Source organism: Lepisosteus oculatus, chromosome 1, assembly GCF_040954835.1.
Source record: "Lepisosteus oculatus isolate fLepOcu1 chromosome 1, fLepOcu1.hap2, whole genome shotgun sequence".
NCBI lineage: Eukaryota > Metazoa > Chordata > Actinopteri > Semionotiformes > Lepisosteidae > Lepisosteus > Lepisosteus oculatus.
The window spans coordinates 15546842-15563842 of NC_090696.1; the positions used below are offsets into that span (position 1 = coordinate 15546842).

The following is a 17001-nucleotide window of genomic DNA, read 5'->3' on the forward strand; positions in this document are numbered from 1 at the left end:
TAATAGGATCCACACAGTGACGCATAACGGCCTGTTGTGTAACGTCAGGGGATAAAAGAGAAGGTGGGCGATTTGCAGACGCCTTCGCTATTCACCCACTTGGACCTGCTGTCCTTCTCAAGCAACGTCATGGCGAAAACAGGAAACGAGACTGTGTTCGTTCTAGGGTGAGAAAGTCCCAAGCTAACGAAAGCCGGGTGTTCCACTGGTGCGATCACACAAGCAACCCAGCCGACCAACTACGTACACCGCGGCGGAGGTATGGGCACGCCAGACGCAGGCAGCCTGACAAGAAAACGCTGCTCTTGCATATCATACCGGCTGCAGTCGAGCGGAGAGTTTTCGAACGGTTTTATGTGAGCTGAGAATTACATCACTGGGGAATCCCCCCTTGTCAACTGCGTCACGCTTCGGATCCGTCGAACCCAGTCGGAAGTGGCCCACGCGCCTCCCCCGGACAGCCACACGCTGGCACGCTCACACACAGCCCGCTCCCGCAGAGCCGCGGTGCTGCTGATGGAGTTTTTCTGCTGTTCGTCATAAAACAAGACACACATCTATCATGTACCTTGTTTTACCAGTTTGCCAAGGTGTTTGTTGAATTATTCTAACCCAATAATAATAATAATAATAATAATAATAATAATAATAATAATACCGATGTTCACAAACGCACTCGAAACACTGTGGTTACGTAGTTCTTCACTCCTAAGCGCTATGGAGTGTGAAGTGGAGACAGCGAGACGTAGCTCTTCTGATGACAAGGAGCGAAGCTCTTTTAATACCCCGAATTTCACAGACTCCAGATGCACAACCCAAGTCATAAGAAGCAATAGATGTGTTTTACTCCCATAGATCTACAGGACTGGAGCCTTTTCGGCTGTGGGAACGGATGGTGGGTTATTATTATTATTATTATTATTATTATTATTATTATTATTATTATTGGTGATGGTGGTAATATTAATTGCATTGCTGATGTTTAATTAGCTTCTCTTGCTTTTAAGTTGCGTCATTTTTTCAGAACTTTTTTGTTCAATCAGAGGCTTGTTACTGTGTTACGGCTACTGCCGAAATGACCCGGGCGCCGTGCAGGCGGAGGGCGATGCGGACAGGGGCTGTCGCTGGGGCTCCGTGCAGAAGTCGCGGCAGTGCACTTGTGCGTGCACGACTGAGCCCGCCAGCGGCAACGCCGCTCTGTGGCGCTGGGGAGGTGTTGAAATCGACGGCAGCGGCGTGATGGGATTTGTCGACAGATCTCCGCGCCTTACTGCGTGATCCGCAGCAGTCTTTGAGCACTTGCACGGTTTGGAACGGCCTCGACACAGGGGGTGTGACTGGGTCGTTCAGGTCTCTTCAGGAGAAGAAACCCGCACTGTAGAGTTAGACGCACACACCAGACCGAAAGGAAGTTTGTAGGTGGCCGGGACCTCTCTCGCCGCAGTTGTGTTGTTGTTGGTTTTTTTTTTTAAAGAAAGGGTTAAAATGATAAAAGCTAGCATGTGAATCCCCCCACCACCCTATCCCCCCCAACTTCCACACCCCCACCCTGAAAGCCGCCTCTCTACCCGGGAGAGGAAAGCTCTTTTTCGGTCAGATGGCGCGCTGCAGTCCGCCCCCGGGTCTCTCTCACCCACACACCCTGCAAAACACTGTCTTTAACAATGCGGTCCGCCGAGAGAGGACAGTAGCCAGAGAAAACAGGCAGCCCGCAGGACAACAAAGTATCGGCAAGAGCAGAAATTAAGGGGGGAACAATAAATATTATCATAAGATAAGAAACAGGGAGAATAGGGGGGTACAAAAACCAGGCGGGCATGTTGGACCAAAGTTTCTAGAAGTTCTGCCTAAACGTTTCGATTCCTGTCTGCGCCGGGGCGGTTGAGGGGTGAACAGGGAGCAGACCAAAGCCGAGGCAGAAGACGGAGCACAACTCACCCATCGGGACTTAAGGGAGAGCAGGGGAGGGCAACGGGGGAAACTCTCCGTTTTCTCTCACTTATTTCCCCCTACACACGCTCCTCTCCCTGCGCGGTGTTTTTTTTTTGCCTTTTCCAATTCAGCGTCGGAACAGCGACGAGCGCGAAAGCGTGAGCGGGACAGCCGCGCTCCGCAGCGAGGCGAGCCGGGCAGCTGGCTGGGCGTTCCCGCCGGGAGCCGAGCCGAGGAGCGCGCCCGCGGGGCACCGTCTCTACGTGATCGCAGCCGACCGGGCGGATCCCAGAGAGGTAGGGCGATCGTCTTTGCTTACCCGGTGACCTCGGAAGGAGCGGGTGCCACAGCCGGCTGCCTTCGTGCAATTTTGGGGTGCGAGTGATCCCGTACGGCTGCGGGTGGCAACTTCTGAAACTGTAACTATTGTGAAACGTTCTGCGTCAGGGCTAGAGCAAGACACACCGGCGTAAACCCCTCTTCACAGATGCCGTTCAGCACTTACATGATCTTTCCCACCCCCAGCTTGTGCGCTTATTATTACGTTTGCAGCTGTCCGCCCGTTCGCAGATCCGCGGAATCGCGACGTTTGCGAGTCGCCGGTGTTTCAGCCGCTGTAGGCAACCATTCTGACTGCCTCCCTCCCCCCGCGAGCAGGTTGTGTTTCTGAACATACTATCCTGATCGTGTTTCCCAAGTCCTGTGCTTCGCCGCTCCTCCAGATAAGTCGCTTTTGTATTCAGACCCTTGTAAATCAAACTTTTGCTGACCGCTGTTTTCCGTCAACAGCTGCAGAAAACAGAATTCTGTACTTTCGGGGGATCTAGAAATCAGAAATTGCGAGCTGTGCTCCACGTCATACGGTACCTTTGGTATTTTTCTATCTAAACCCGCTGTCCCCCGAAGAGCGCGCACGCAGTACGCAACGATGTATTGTCGAGAGGACGAGGTTACTGTCGCAAGTAAGAAGCCCCATGGGCGCATCACAGCCAGGGGGCTCGGTGATTAGGAATATCCTGATAGCGGATCGGTTGGGTTGTTCTATTGCTCCGTGGCGAGGTACTGCCGGCCACCGTGGGCACGGCGCACCTTCTCCCGAGAAAGCGTCTCTTCTCCGAGCCAATAGACCGACGTCTCGCCAGACAGTGACCCCGATAAACCTTTATCTGCTAGAGGCGCCAAATGTCATCTCTTCTGCCTGTCTGGTCTTTCTGTGTCGGACGTGGCTGTGTCTTATCAGCATTCTTAAAAACGTGGGAAACGCAAGCATGCACTGTGTTAGATATCAGGATATCGAGGTGTTTTTGAAGAGTTGTCCCTCAACCGCTGCTGCCTTTGATATTCTCAGATTGCTCTGCTGGCGTGTTCAGTATTTAGTTTGCAGACAAGTGAGGTTCTATGCGTTTCGCTTTTCTGATTCTTTTTACTACTGTCTGCTACTGTGACAGCAGCTTAGGAAAACAAGCGGGCTGTGGCAGTGGAGTCGGCGAAGCACAAAGACGGCGTGGTTAATGGGATTTAGCTCCACGCACTTTACCCGATCTGTTTACTGGGATAAATACACGCCGCACCCCGAGTCAGTTCAGACCAGCTTCTAGCAAAATCCGAAATGGATCAAAGTGATGTGCAGTGGGAGTCTAGTGTTTCTCTGAGTAATAAACATAGTGGCAGCAACACCGCTAACAGCAATAGTGGTACTAATATGGACTTTCGGTTGTGATTGCTTCCACATGCACACGGTGCAGTCAGAACAAAGGCAGTGCCCGATCAGTGATGGTGCAGTTCTAGGTGGCTTGCATGAGTTGGGCTTGGTCACGGACCAGCGATTTGTTTTCCTGGCCTCTTGGCCCAACATCCGTCTCTCCTCCAGACTCGTTCTGGGAGCCTCACAGTCTCAGGTGAGGCAGAAAGCTACTTCGGTTAAGACCCACCCCCTAAATAATAATAATAATAATAATAATAATAATAATAATAATAATAATAATAATAAATTATTATGATTTAATAATCATTTGTTATTAATGGCGTTCTTCAGTCATAATTATTATGCCGATTTTCATATATGCACTCGAAACACTGTGTCCAAGCCATTTATATAGCGCCTTTCACCTCAAGTGGCCATAAAAGTGCCTGTAGAAAGGGGCCAACTTCTTCCACTGCTGCAGTGCAGCCCCACCTGAGTGACACGGCAGCTTGGGGGAGATGCGAGAACTGGCCTCAGCAGTTGAATTAGGGGTGCACTCCAACGAGCCCGGACTGTGCACCAGGCTTTCTTTTTTGTTGCTGACGCGCCTCGGCTCCCAGACGATGAAGTAACCGGAGGGCCGTCCCAGATGCAGCCGGGACTGGGCTGGAAGGTGGGGCTGGGGGGTCACGGGGGCCGGTGAGTCATCCAGCGTCTCTCCTGTGCTCTGCGCCCCCGCAGGTCATGTCTCTGCCGCGGACTCTGGGGGAGCTGCAGCTGTACCGGGTGTTGCAGCGCGCCAACCTGCTGGCCTACTACGACACCTTCATCCAGCAGGGCGGCGACGACGTGCAGCAGCTGTGCGAGGCCGGGGAGGAGGAGTTCCTGGAGATCATGGCGCTGGTGGGCATGGCCACCAAGCCCCTGCACGTGCGCCGCCTGCAGAAGGCCCTGCGCGACTGGGCCGCCAACCCCGCCCTGTTCAACCAGCCCCTCGCCAGCGTGCCCCTCAACAGCATCCCGCTCTTCAAGATCGACGCCACGGCCGGGGCGGCGGGGGCGCGGAAGTCCCTCAGCAACGGCCAGCCGGGATCCCCGGGGGTGGACAGGGAGGGCAGCCAGGAGCGGGCCTCCCTGACTCCCATGCGCAGCACCAGTCCCAAGAGCCCCTGCTCCCAGGCCTCGCCCCAGCCCGAGGGCATCCTCTACCGGGACAAGCTGTCGCCCATGGACCCCCAGTGGCTCAGCCCCGACCCGGACGGGAACGGCGCCGGGGGGTCGGGCGCCGACGAGGAGCAGCCCAGCCCCCCCCTCCCTCCCCCTCCCGCCTCCTGCACCCCCCCCCTGCCCTTGGCCCCCTCCTCCTCCTCCTCCTCCTCCTCCTCCGCCGGCCCCCCGTCCGCCGCCTGGCCCGGCGGCCGGCTGGAGCCCGAGACGGCGCGGGCGGTGGCGGAGAGCGTGGCGCGCCTGCTGCGGACGGTGCCGCGGGCCGAGCCCGGGGAGGTGAAGGCCCTGCTCAAGCTGAACAAGAAGCTGGCCAAGACGGTGGGGCACATCTTCGGGCTGGAGCCCGGCGACCCGGCCAAGGAGGAGGAGATCCGCAAGTACAGCCTGATCTACGGGCGCTTCGACTCCAAGCGGCGGGAGGGCAAGCAGCTGACTCACCACGAGGTGCGGCTCGCCGTCCTGACGCACGGGGCTCAGCCTGCTTGTGTGCCCTGTGCCTCCTGCGTGTTCAGGCTTCGCAGCCCTGAGTCATCACAGCTCCCCGTCCTCGGGTTTCCAGCACCGGGGTGGGATATGGTCCAATCGGAGAGCAGGCAGACACAGCGTGGTGCAGCGGAGAGCTGCTGCAAACCATGACGCTAGCTGGGGGGAGGGAGCGGGGGGGGTCTGTAGCAGAAACAGATTAGTTCTTGGGTGAAGCCAAGGGAAGCTGGGAAGATTCGAAATACAGTATGACGTGCAGAACATGCCACTGCGATCTCCTGCTGTCACTGTACAGACCCCCACACTCGCTGTGAGTCGGACAGCTGCTGTACAGTGGGGCAGGGATGCACTCTGAAGGCTGTCTAACAGCACGTCTCCTTTACACACAGCTGCAGAGCCACGCTTCAGGAGCCAGTATCTGCAATTAGAGTACTCCCTGTGACATAAGTCCTGTGTGTATCAGGTGTATCACTTGGTCAGCGACATCTCTACCAGGCGTTTTCAAAATTCATGCCAGCAGTTGCGTCTGCGGCTCTTCTCCACGCTCTGAGGCGCAGGTGTGAATGATTTATCAAGGAGGACCTGCGCTATGAGGCGTATGAGTAACGCGGCGCTGTAGCAAGACTGAACACGCTCCGGCAGGGTGCTGCTGGAATCGCACGACAGATCGGCTCATTTGTGTTCTTCCCGAGCCTCCGGAGCTGATTTCAATTTGAAGTTGAAGCTCACGCGCAGCACGGAATGAGATAGAGACCTCAGTGATGATATTGAATTTTTTTAACAGCCCATTACACTGTAAAACGGAAGCCACTATGTTCTGCCTTCCTTTCCTATAACTTGAACCTTTCCCATTGCCGAACTTCAAGCCAAGAAGCCTTACAATCAATCGATCGATCAATCAATCTATCCATTGGATGATTAATTGACTTTTCTTAACTAGCCTTTCAAGCTACATCGCAGACAGCATGAAAGAGTGTGAAGGAGTGGCTGGAATGCAGGTGTGTGGTGTGATATAACTGGTGAGGCGGCTTGTCTGGCCTGTGGGAGGAGGGGGCGAAGGTCCTCCCTTGCACGTGCCAGACCCGGGCGTGAGCTTCCTGCGTCTCCCTGCAGATGATCATCAACGAGGCCGCCGCCCAGTTCTGCATCCGCGACAACGCCTTGCTCCTGCGGCGCGTGGAGCTCTTCTCGCTGGCCAGGCAGGTGGCGCGGGAGTGCGCCTACACCTCCACGCTGAAGAACGCCAGGTCGGTGGCCGCCCCCCCGCCCCCGCCCGCAGCCCGCCCGCCGGCCGACGCCGTCTCCGTCCCCCTGTGCGTTCGGCCAGCGTGCATTGTGGGGTTCAAGCTTTGTCTCCACCTGCACGTCTGTGAGTTGCTGTCACACGCAAACTAGCCCGCTGCGTGCTCTGGTTTGTGTCACAGCTGCCATGTGCAAGGCTCCATCAAGATCGCGTTGCGAAGCGAAATCACCAGCTGGTAAGCAGAGATACTGCTTGTACCGTTGCTTGTGCTCATCGTTCAGAAAAAAGGCTTTGGTTTTTCTGAGGCTTATTGTGCTGGTGTCATACATTAACTTGAGTGCTTCACTGAACCTCTCTGTGCTGACTTTCACGAGGTTCAGCATTGGCTGCAAGCACCTGACTGTCGCCAGCAGCACTCATACTGTTTGCTACCCTGGCTTTTCTTACAGACTGTAACACATTGCTCCTGGCCTTTAAGGACACAGAGGAAATCACCTTGCCCCTCTTGGGAATCTCTTCTTTAAAACCTCCTGCTCCATTGTAGATGTGTCTTTTTGTATTTTGTCTGATTCTTATATAGTTTTGTTTCCTAAGTTTTTATCGTACAGCACTTCAGAATAACCTGAAGAAAGAAAGACGCTGGACATACAGATTACTATTATTAGCTTTATCATTAAGACATTGTTGCTTTTCTTTGCCTGGCCCTGATTTAACAAGACCAGAAGAGTGGCTCGGAAACCGTTTAGTCTCGAACCCCTGATCTGAGCTGGGATAAAGGCGTCCCTCTCAAATCTCTGCCCGTCTGGGGGGGGTAAGGAGTTTTAACTGTAAAACTGTAAGGAGTTCCTGTCGGGGGGAGTGGGCTTCTCAGACATAATGTCATCTTTTCTCAAAGAGAATAATACAGTATGTAGGGGAGGCATCTATCTGTTCAAGGAGAAGCATCTTGTAAGGGGAAGAGCACAGGCGTGTTTGACAGAGACATGAATGTTTAAAATGTGCAAAATTATTTCTGTACTCCATTCACTAATCTTTTTTAACACTTACACTCCGTTGTGACCAGTGGGGTGCCCACCCCTGCCCTGACGCCGTGCGGGCTATGCGGCTCACTCGTGTCGTTGCCACACCTCGGCCCTGAGGATCCTCTGAGCCAGGCTAGCAGTCACTTACACCCCCTCTCCATCCCTCCCCCCGCAGGACGAGCATGGAGGACTGCCCCCTACCGGCCCAGAAGAAGATCAAACAGGAGGTACGTGGGGGTCTGCGCTGACGTGCTGAGACGCGTTCCGAAAGCGGAATCGGTCAGCAGAGAGGGGAGCGTGGGTTAGCACTTTGGGGGAGAGAAGTAAAGGTCAGTGGAGTCAGTCTTCATTTATGAGTCACGGAGTGTTATTATAATTACATTACGGGCTTTTATTGCAGTGGAGAAACGTGTACTGTATGTTATGCATATATCCTTTCCACAGACACACAACAGTGCTCTCAGATGACTCAGGAGTTTGTCAGGCAAGCAAATACGGAAAAGGAAATATATGCTTCACAGAAAAGGGAGCCCACCCTGCTTCTCTGGTCTCTAGTTATCTTGCTGATCTTTGTTATCTGGCCCAGATTTATTTGAGGGCTCTGGGAAACGTGGTTCGCCAATGTGGCTGGGGAGCTTGTTCCAGGCACCTGCCACCCTCTGCGTAAAGAAGCACAATTCGTTCCCAGCCCTAAAGGCACTGAGTTTCGGTACCATCGTGTTCAGTGCTCCTTGTCCAGCTGTCCTGACTTTTTCCCAGTGAATGTTTCTGGGATAAATGCTTGTGGGTTAATCACCTGTTGTGACACAGAGGCAAGACCCCTTCCATTATTGCAGAGAGAGAGCCAGAGAGGCCGGTGCTATGTATTAAATGCATGTGAAATGACTCATTGTCTGTAATGTATCCTGGAGGGCCAGAGTCCTGCAGGATTGGCAAATGTCCTTCCACTGGCCAGTGATTAAGACCTTTGAATGCAGGAGATTTGACTTTGCATACAAAAGATTAGTGAGACCCAGTAATGGAAACCCTGGGACCCATGGCCCTGGAGGCCTGGAATGGGTTCGACAGCGCGGATGAAGGCACTCGCCCGAGACAGTGGCTGAGTGACCGCACGTCCACTCCTGGACTGACAGGACTTCAAACGCTGCCTACATGCAGACATTCCGAGTCACCCGCGTGCTGCCGGACCACCCTGACAGCTCAAGCCCCCTGGCCCGCAGGAGTCTGACTGGGTGGCTTGGCTGCCCTGCGCTGTGTTGCAGGTGGTGATATCAGAGTGCGTCTCCTCCTCTCACGATGTGGCGGAGGGGCAGCCCACCGGCTCGGAGAGCTACCACCAGGGGGTGCTGAGACATGGCGCGGACGAAGACAGCCTGTCTGGAGAGAGCCTGGATGGGCACGCACAGGGTAGGGCACGTATCTCCAGCTTCGGCCAGGGCTTCACAGTCTGCACCCTCTCCGGTCTTATCAGTGACGGCTTCTGGTCGCTCTGAGATGATGGCTGCTTTCAGGGGCAGTGGTTAGTGCTCGGGACCCGTTACCAGAGGGTTGTTGGTTCGAGTGCTCACTGGGGAGATTGCTGTTGTGTTTTTGAGTGCGATATTTTGCATAGATTAATCCAGTCACTCCATCTGAACATATCTGCTCCAACAGTTCTCACTAGCAGTTGTGCTGTGATGGACTGTAATTTTGTGGGTGTTATTCTCGTGCTCTCAGTGCTCTTGATGCTGCACAAACAGGGTTAATCTCTGGCACTTTAAACCATGTGAACGACTTAACCTACCAGTTATTCCTGCTTTGGGGAAAAAAAGGCAAAACACCATTCAGAAAATGGAGGTTACTCAAACACTGGAAGCTTGGCCAAGAGAATATCTGGAAGCTTGGCCAAGAGAATTAGGCATGGCGTGATGTAGATGCACACATCAGTGATGTTGCTGTCTTCTGGAGGCTATATATTTTAATATGGCAAAGCTGTACATAACACTGCCTGTGGTTTTCTGGTTGGCAAAGGAATGCTGTTTAATGAAGCTATTTGAATTTTTAAATCACGAAGCAAAGCCAAAGTCAAAACAAACTAGATAAAAATAGCGCAGCTGGAAACATATGACCTAATCATTTTGATTTCCTGCTTGATGTTAAGCTATACAACTAAAAAGCCTTGAATTCCTAATATGGAAAATTGTACCAGCTACCTAAGAGGTATGAAAAGTGTGACTTTTATATTTTCCTGTGTATTTGTCACAACAGTGAGGTTCTGCAAACTTCAGGCACAGAGCAAAACAGCCAAATAAGGTGTGTTCAAGTCCCCTTCTGCCTTTCATCCTGTAATAAGAGTATTGTGAATTAAGACCTGTTATGTTAGCGTGTACACTAGTTTCTACATCAGTGTAGTGTACATCAGTATAAATTCTCCAGCAGTCATGCAGGGAGGTTCTGACTGGCTGTCATCTCACAGAATGTAACAGCACCTCTCCAGTGTCCACAACACAGCTAGTGACCCTGTCTGTCTGCCCGACCCCTCAGGTGTGGGATCCCAGTCCAGCCACTCCTCGTCCCCCTGCCCCCCCGCTGACCCCCCCGCCACTGCGGCTGCTCCCTCTGCCTGGAGCCGGCACCTCATGCAGCAGACTCTCATGGACGAGGGGCTGCGATTGGCCAGGCTGGTGTCCCATGACAACGTGGGCCGGGTCAGCCCAGGAATGACAGTGGTGGTCCAAGCTGCGGGTGAGTTGGGGAAGGGGGGGTCAGAGGTGATACTGATGCGAGAAATGAATTCTGGGAATTACTGTTACTGATCGTACTGATACCCAGAGCCTATTGCTTTTTTTTCTTGCATGCCAGGATTCCAGGAATTCACAGACAGGGAGGGCCACATCTCTGTAATGAGGGCTCCCCACGTGTATTTATTGTGTTTTAGCACCTTGTTTTCACTTCCTGTTGAATGGAGCTTATAATGAAAGTTCAGAAGGGGTGACAGCAACCAAGTTCAATCAGACTGAGCAGTCACAAAATCACAACCACTTCTGACATCATTTCCTCTCCTAAAACGCTATAAATACTGTCCGCGATTCCCTTATTTACTTCGCATTTCTGTGAGCATTTGACCTTCAGCTCTGCAGCTGCCCCTTGGTCACCCCTCACTCTGCATGGTGGTCCAAGCCTACTCCTTCTTCGGCCAGGAGATTAGCCCTTAGCCCTGTTTGGTTAAGCCGAATTTTGATGAAACACTCCATAAAACCTTAAACTACACTTACTTCCTGGGTGGTGTTGTTCCTAGTGAATTCACCCTGGCATCAGTGGCCCAGGTGCACTATAATAGAAGACTTTCCTTAGAAACCTCTCTTTCGGTGTCTCATGGCTCAAGCTAAGGGAAACCACAGGAAAGGAGGGGTGACTCCTGTGAGTTGTTTTGGGGTTTCCTGCACGAGGTGTGCCCTGTCTGCTGCGAATGGGTGCCTGTCAGTGTCCTGCCCTGCGGGTGTAAACGTTCTCGGCTGTAGATCTTGCTGGGCCTCGTAGCGAGAGGAGAGGCTTGTTATGCACCGGTGCTGACAGACCTCGCACTGGTACTGGTGAACAGTTCATTCAGGATGACTCAAGAGCTGTACTCCTCTGTCAAGTGGCCTCTGTTTTTCTCATTCTTCCTTCCTTCTGAGGCAGATTCTTCTTCTTAATTGCCTTTTCTCTGGCTGTGCAGAGAGTCTCCTTCAGTGTGTTTCAGCCTGAGCTAATTCTAGCTTCAGCTGGGGGGAGGGGGGCGGCAGAGTGAGGGGGAGGCGGAGAGGTGGGGGGGGGGGTGTTGAATTGGAAACCCCCCCTGACGTCAGAGCAGAGGGAGACAGACGTGTGTCTGTGGGCGGGGGTTTGCAGGGAGCTGGAGGGGAGGGGGGGATGTGTGTGGGTGGGTAGTGGTGGGAGGGGAGTAACTGAGAGCTGCTTTCGCATGGCACAGTGGTGTAAAAATAAAAAAAGCTGTGGGCAGGGAGCTGGTTGCCATCTCAGATTCTTTTTTTTTTAGAAAAAGCAGGAGAATTATTTTATTTGAATATGACGTCTCTGCTCATCAGCCTTTCCCCTCTCTCCCCCTCCTGTCTCGCTCTGTTTCCTGATATTATGTGCTCCCTGATTCGGAAAGCAGCGCTGAAAGGCACCTTCCATGCATGCTGAAGGGGTCTGTTTCAAAGACCTGCACCCAGCTGCTCAGGCAGATTAAGGCATTATGATTAAGATGTTCACATTTCCCCAGCTGCAATATCTTGGGCATTTGTGTTCTGCTCTTTGGAAAGTCTCTGTATCGAGTCAGAGCCCTCCCATATTTAAAAGGAGACACAAAACACACCATCGATTCCTGGTATAGACCTGGTAAACGCACACGCATCTGAGCACAAGGCTGACCCACACCAGAGACAGCTGTATTCATCCCTGCTGAGATCTGTGCTTGTGCTGAGTGCGTATCACTGTGTGGGGATACTACAGGGTCAGACATGTACACATCCAGCATGAGAGCTGTTCTTACAGGGCACTGCTAAAGAAAAGCAGCATCTTTGAAATAAAGGTGTCAAGAAAATTGATCGTCAAAGAGCAGTAAAATTTGGTATGCACGCAGAAAGGAGCACGCTCTCATGGACAATGATGAGGATGGTCAGTGAGGGTCCAGCAAGCTCTGACCCACAAGGCTGCAGGTGCCACTGGGTTTCAGTCCTCCACTCGTCCTCAATTAGGTTATCATGAGCCTTTAACTGCAAAGTGTTGCTCTGCTGCAGGCCCACAGTGCACTGATCTCTGTCAGTCTGCTGTTCAACAGCACGCTCGGCTGTTTGCACGTTTTTGGGCTTACTAGTGGAACTAAAAAGACCGGACAGCGTGGAACAGGGGTTTCACAATGGCATCTGCTCCAGATAAGCCAAGGTGACTAACGTAGTTCAAGCAGGGAGCTGCGTCAGCATGCGTAGCCTGCAAAGGAACAAGTAAAGGTTTATTCCCTGCTGAAAAGAGAAGAAAAGAAACACAACGTTTTGGCTGTGATTCACGCCCGAAGAAGGCTCCACAGCTGAAACATTGTGTTTCTCTTCTTCTCTTTTCAGCAGGGAATAAACCTTTATTTGTCCCGAGGCGACTAACGTTGGGTTAGGGATTAACACACTGTTAAAGACCATGCGCAAGAGGGTGTGCCCAGACTGATCATCTGCACGGCCCGTTTCTTTGCAGAGCAGGAAGACAGAGCCAGCGAGAGGCGCCTGTCCCAGCACCGGAGAAGAAGCAGCTCCTGCAGTACCAAAGACGATTCGGATCACAGCGGAAAGTGAGAGCCCCCCACCTTCCCCACCACCACCTACCTACCCCACTTTCACCCTCCCCACAATTCATACCCCTACCCCCAGCCATCCTCTATCCAGCAATAATTTCCTTCTCTTCTGCCAAAACCTGTCCGGACCCCTCTGCAGTGCAACACAAGCTGCAGTAACACGGACCGGCCTGAGGGGGGGCAGCAGAGGGTCTGCCTCAAACCTTCCTTTAGAGATTTTTTTTTTCTGGTGCTATTATCTCTTTTTTTTTTTCGTGTGGTTCAACTTGTGTTCCCGTGGCCCTGGCCTGAGCCCGTGGGATTGGCGAATGGCAGCCGCAGCGCCTGGGAGCGTCAGGAAAACGCAGCGTCCTGCCCCGCTCACGGTTCGAGTCCCAGAGTGATCTGGAGCGCGCGAGCTGAGCGGGGGAAACCGCCGGAGCCCGGTGGTGGAGGGGCGACATGTTTCAGAGTCTGAAAAGAGCTGGAACGAGCTGAGGCGAGAGGACAGGTTGGCGAGAAAGTGAAAGCCTGGGGCGATGAGCGAGGAGAGCGGTTGTTACCGTGATAATTATACTAGTGAAGCAAAGCAGTGCACCGAGGGGGAGAAAAGACCTTAAGCCAGTGGAAACGCAGGGCAATTAGTGACTACAACGTACTGTGTACAGAAAAACTGTGCTAAAAGCGTCCATTAAAATGAAAACACACTTTGGTTAAGTCTCAGATCGGAGGCGCTGCCTGCTCATCTGATTCCGAAATCACAGGACAGTGTTGTGGGACAGAGGCAGGCGACAGAGGTAGCGATGACGACCTCGTCTGAGCCGACTCCTCGTGTTGGCAAGGGATCACGCCCGCTGAAGCCCATGTGACCTGCTGTGCCGGTGACCCCCCCCCTCGAGGCCAGGTCAAGCCCGGGTCACCGAACATCAGGGTTGTCCTGCCACTGTGTGAGTGCTCCTGCTGTCTGCCTGGGGGCTTCCGGGCGCTGATTGGCTGTCTCGGCTCTGACTGACGCTTGGGCCTCCGTGTCCCAGCAGCCCCCTGCATGCCAGCTGATGCGTCTGGCGAAACGCGGCTTTGGATTCGGGCTCGGGCACGTGCCGGCGAACCAACAGCACGCCATCGTCCCTCAGCGCTTTCAATGGCTCGTGCTTCGGTTTGGGTAGATCGGAGCTCCTCCTCTCGTTTCTCTGGGTGTTTTTCCACAGTACATCTATTTTTTTTCGGGGTTGTTGTTGTTGCTGTTTATAGTAGAAATTATGCAACCTATTTTGTGTCTGAGCTGTTGGCAGTAACTTTAGCCCACAGGGCTGGTACAAGTCCTTTGCTCACCAAGGAAGATTTGCCAAACAGGTACATTCTGGTTCCATGAAGAGTCAGAGTCTTCAGGATTTGCTCCAGCCACACTCTTGTCTGTCTTGTTTATTAAGACTTAGGCACGGGTCAACTTGACAAACCTGCTAATTTTGGCACTTCCAGGCCCAAATACAGCCCCTTGATTTTGGAGTACAAGCAAGACGCTGGTTTATAGCAAGCTCCCCTGCTACAGAAAGCCATCATCAAAGAGACACAGTTGGAACACCTGATCATCTAAAACAGCTCCACTGGTAGTAAGTTCAAAAACATCAGACTAGCCAAAATCATTCTTAACACACTTCTGGGCTGCCACCCCTGTATGCTACTGCAATACTCTGGTTAACTCAGCTGTAGCACAGCACAGTCATACCACTGGGTACCATGAGAAGGCACAGAGAGGTGTCAAGTAAGGCGCAAAGTTAAGTGTCAATAATCAATGCATAAACGTGATGAATCAAACGCTCCTGTCGGGCAGCTGGGCCTGTAAGGGAGAGTAAAGGGGTGAAGTGGTGTGGACGCTCAGTAGCCTTGTCTGCACTGACATTCAGCAATGGTCTGTGCGCAGGTCACGGACTGGTGTCTCTAAGCAGCTGCCCAAGCTCACAGCTCTCGAAATGAGATCCTGGCTTCCTTAGCCAGATGGGTCTCCCACCGAGTCAGTGATGTACCAATACACTACCCTACTGATTGTCCTGGTGCTGGGGGGCACGAGGGGGTCTGAGAGTCTCTTGCACCATACCCACAAGCAAACTCTTCAGGCCTGCACAGTAACTGCGACTCGGACTTGGATGACAAGCACACCCCTGCTCCAGTCCTCAGGACACTCCCCATCACCCGGCCGTGCTGAGAGAGGGCCGTGCCCTGGAACCAGGAGGGAACGTCATGGCACTACATTCACAGTACCGCCCTCACAGACACAGACAAGAGGCTGCCCCCGCCAACAAGGAAACCCAAGGGCAGGGTGGGGCAGGGGTGCAGCTACTGAGGCAAATAGTTGATTTGGTTAAGTAGCCAAGAGTGTGGCTGCAGAACAAATAGGAAGATCTGACCAGACTGGAGCTTGATACCCCTGGGTTACAGGAGTGCAAAGGAAGAGCGCCCCCTGGGTGGCTAAACCTGCCATTACACCTTTAGTTGCCTAGATCCTCTGGCTCGAGAGCATTAGACAACCTCTTGATTTTATTATGTTGTACAGTAGATTATTTATTTTGTTAATTTTCAATAAAAATTTATTTTATGGTTTACACGGTCAGCGTGCTCTTTCTGCGTATTCTTTCCTTCTTTCTTGTCGATCCCAGGGTTCCCGATCCACTGACAGAATAAGGTCTTGGTTTCGAAGTCGATCCCATTTTTTTAAATTGACTCTTATACCCCTGCAGACCCCCTCTCCTCACCCACAGATTGAAACAAATTCTCAAAGGTCAGCGTGGAAAACGTCTTGCTCTTTTTTGTACGACCCTGTCAAAGTTCTGTGTTCCTCAGCTGTGAAGCCAAGTCAGTCTCTGCTAATCCTCAACTGGTCAGTCTCACTGCCAGGGAAGAGGGAAGGGACAGCAAATAGAGTCACACACTGTCTTTCGCCACTATGAAGCCATAAAAGAAATGTGCTTCCCTGTGTCTCCCATTGGCTCTGTAGCTAAGGATCGGTGCCTGTGGCTGGAAGGTTGCCAGTTCAAATCCCGTGGCTGGCAGAGGAATCCTACTCTGTTGGGCCCCTGAACAAGGCCCTTAACCCCAACTGCTCCAGGGGTGCTGTATAAATGGCTGACCCTGCGCTCTGACCCCCAGCTTCTCTCCCTGTCTGTGTTGGGGTATGTGAAAAGACACATTCCTAATGCAAGAAATTGTATATGACCAATAAAGTGATCTTATCTTAAAAAGCAGATCCTCAAAATGTTACCTATTCATTACTTTTCTTTAAGTTACAGTGGGGCACCTTTCTCACCCAAATTGGCCCTGGTGTGAGTGTGTGCCCTGTGATGGACCGGAGTCCCATCCGGGGTGTGTCCTGTCTTGTGCCCATTGCCTGCTGGGATAGGCTCCGGCTCCCCCGCGCCCCTGTACTGGATAAAGGGGTTAGAAGGTGGATGGCTGACTCCCACCCGGCCCGACTGTCAAAACAACCCAGTGAAGTCACAGGGGCCCTGCCGGCTGGCTCTTTCACGCTCTTCCCCTTTTAAGGATCTTGCAACCTGCGGAGTTTGTTGTCCGTGCTGTTGCGTGCAGCCCTGGAGCTGCAGGAAGTGAGCTCCATCCACGGCACCTGGCGCTGCGCAAGGCTCGTCCCTCTGAGTCACCGTGAGTCACCCAGGCTGCTGATGTCACTGCAGCACCCTGCCCGAGGCCGTCCAAACCCCCCTGCCACTGCGCAGGGCCCGGGGCACTAAATATAGAAGCCCAGCAGGGCAGCCTGTGCAGACATCAGAGGGGAGAGAGTGTGTGCACTCGCTCTTCAATCCAGCTAATTCAGAGCTCGGGAAAGACAGGCTGTGTTGTCATTCATTATTTATTAACCTGGCTGAGGCTTTCATCCACACTGACTCGCACCAAATTATAACCTTGCATGACATAATTCAGCTATATCATATTTATAATGTACATTCTGAGCCGGCAGGTACATATAAAGAGCCGCGCACTGATCGAGTATAACACAGCTTGCACAGCAGGATGGCAATGTAATCAGTTAAGTAACCAGGCGAGGGAGAGAGAGAGAGGAGTCCATTTGCCATATGTACTTGTGCGGGCAGCCTGGTTTAGCAAGCAGCAGGAT

The 17001-nt window shown here is 52.7% G+C and overlaps 1 protein-coding gene across 3 annotated transcripts; it reads left to right on the forward strand.

Moving 5' to 3' along the window:
- Window positions 1-682: 682 nt before the first annotated feature.
- nab2 (NGFI-A binding protein 2 (EGR1 binding protein 2)) lies at window positions 683-15475 on the forward strand. 3 transcript variants are annotated; one of them, XM_069178878.1, is made up of 8 exons: window positions 683-895; window positions 2064-2228; window positions 4358-5287; window positions 6440-6573; window positions 7767-7818; window positions 8854-8998; window positions 10115-10315; window positions 12805-15475. In XM_069178878.1, exons 1-8 carry the CDS (start codon window positions 893-895, stop codon window positions 13053-13055), a joined length of 1881 nt encoding a protein of 626 aa, XP_069034979.1. In that variant the 5' UTR covers window positions 683-892; the 3' UTR covers window positions 13056-15475. The 3 variants fall into 3 exon arrangements, with proteins under 3 accessions (XP_069034979.1, XP_069035034.1, XP_069035004.1); XM_069178933.1 differs by having other exon boundaries at window positions 684-895; window positions 12800-12994; XM_069178903.1 differs by lacking the exons at window positions 683-895; window positions 2064-2228 and adding an exon at window positions 2599-3830.
- Window positions 15476-17001: the final 1526 nt, after the last annotated feature.

Excerpts from the sequence above, each read along its gene's own strand:
- nab2 (XM_069178878.1), top strand. Across the intron at positions 7,819-8,853 it reads AGAAGAAGATCAAACAGGAG|GTGGTGATATCAGAGTGCGT; the intron begins GTACGTGGGGGT and ends GCTGTGTTGCAG. Across the intron at positions 10,316-12,804 it reads AGTGGTGGTCCAAGCTGCGG|GAAGACAGAGCCAGCGAGAG; the intron begins GTGAGTTGGGGA and ends TTTGCAGAGCAG.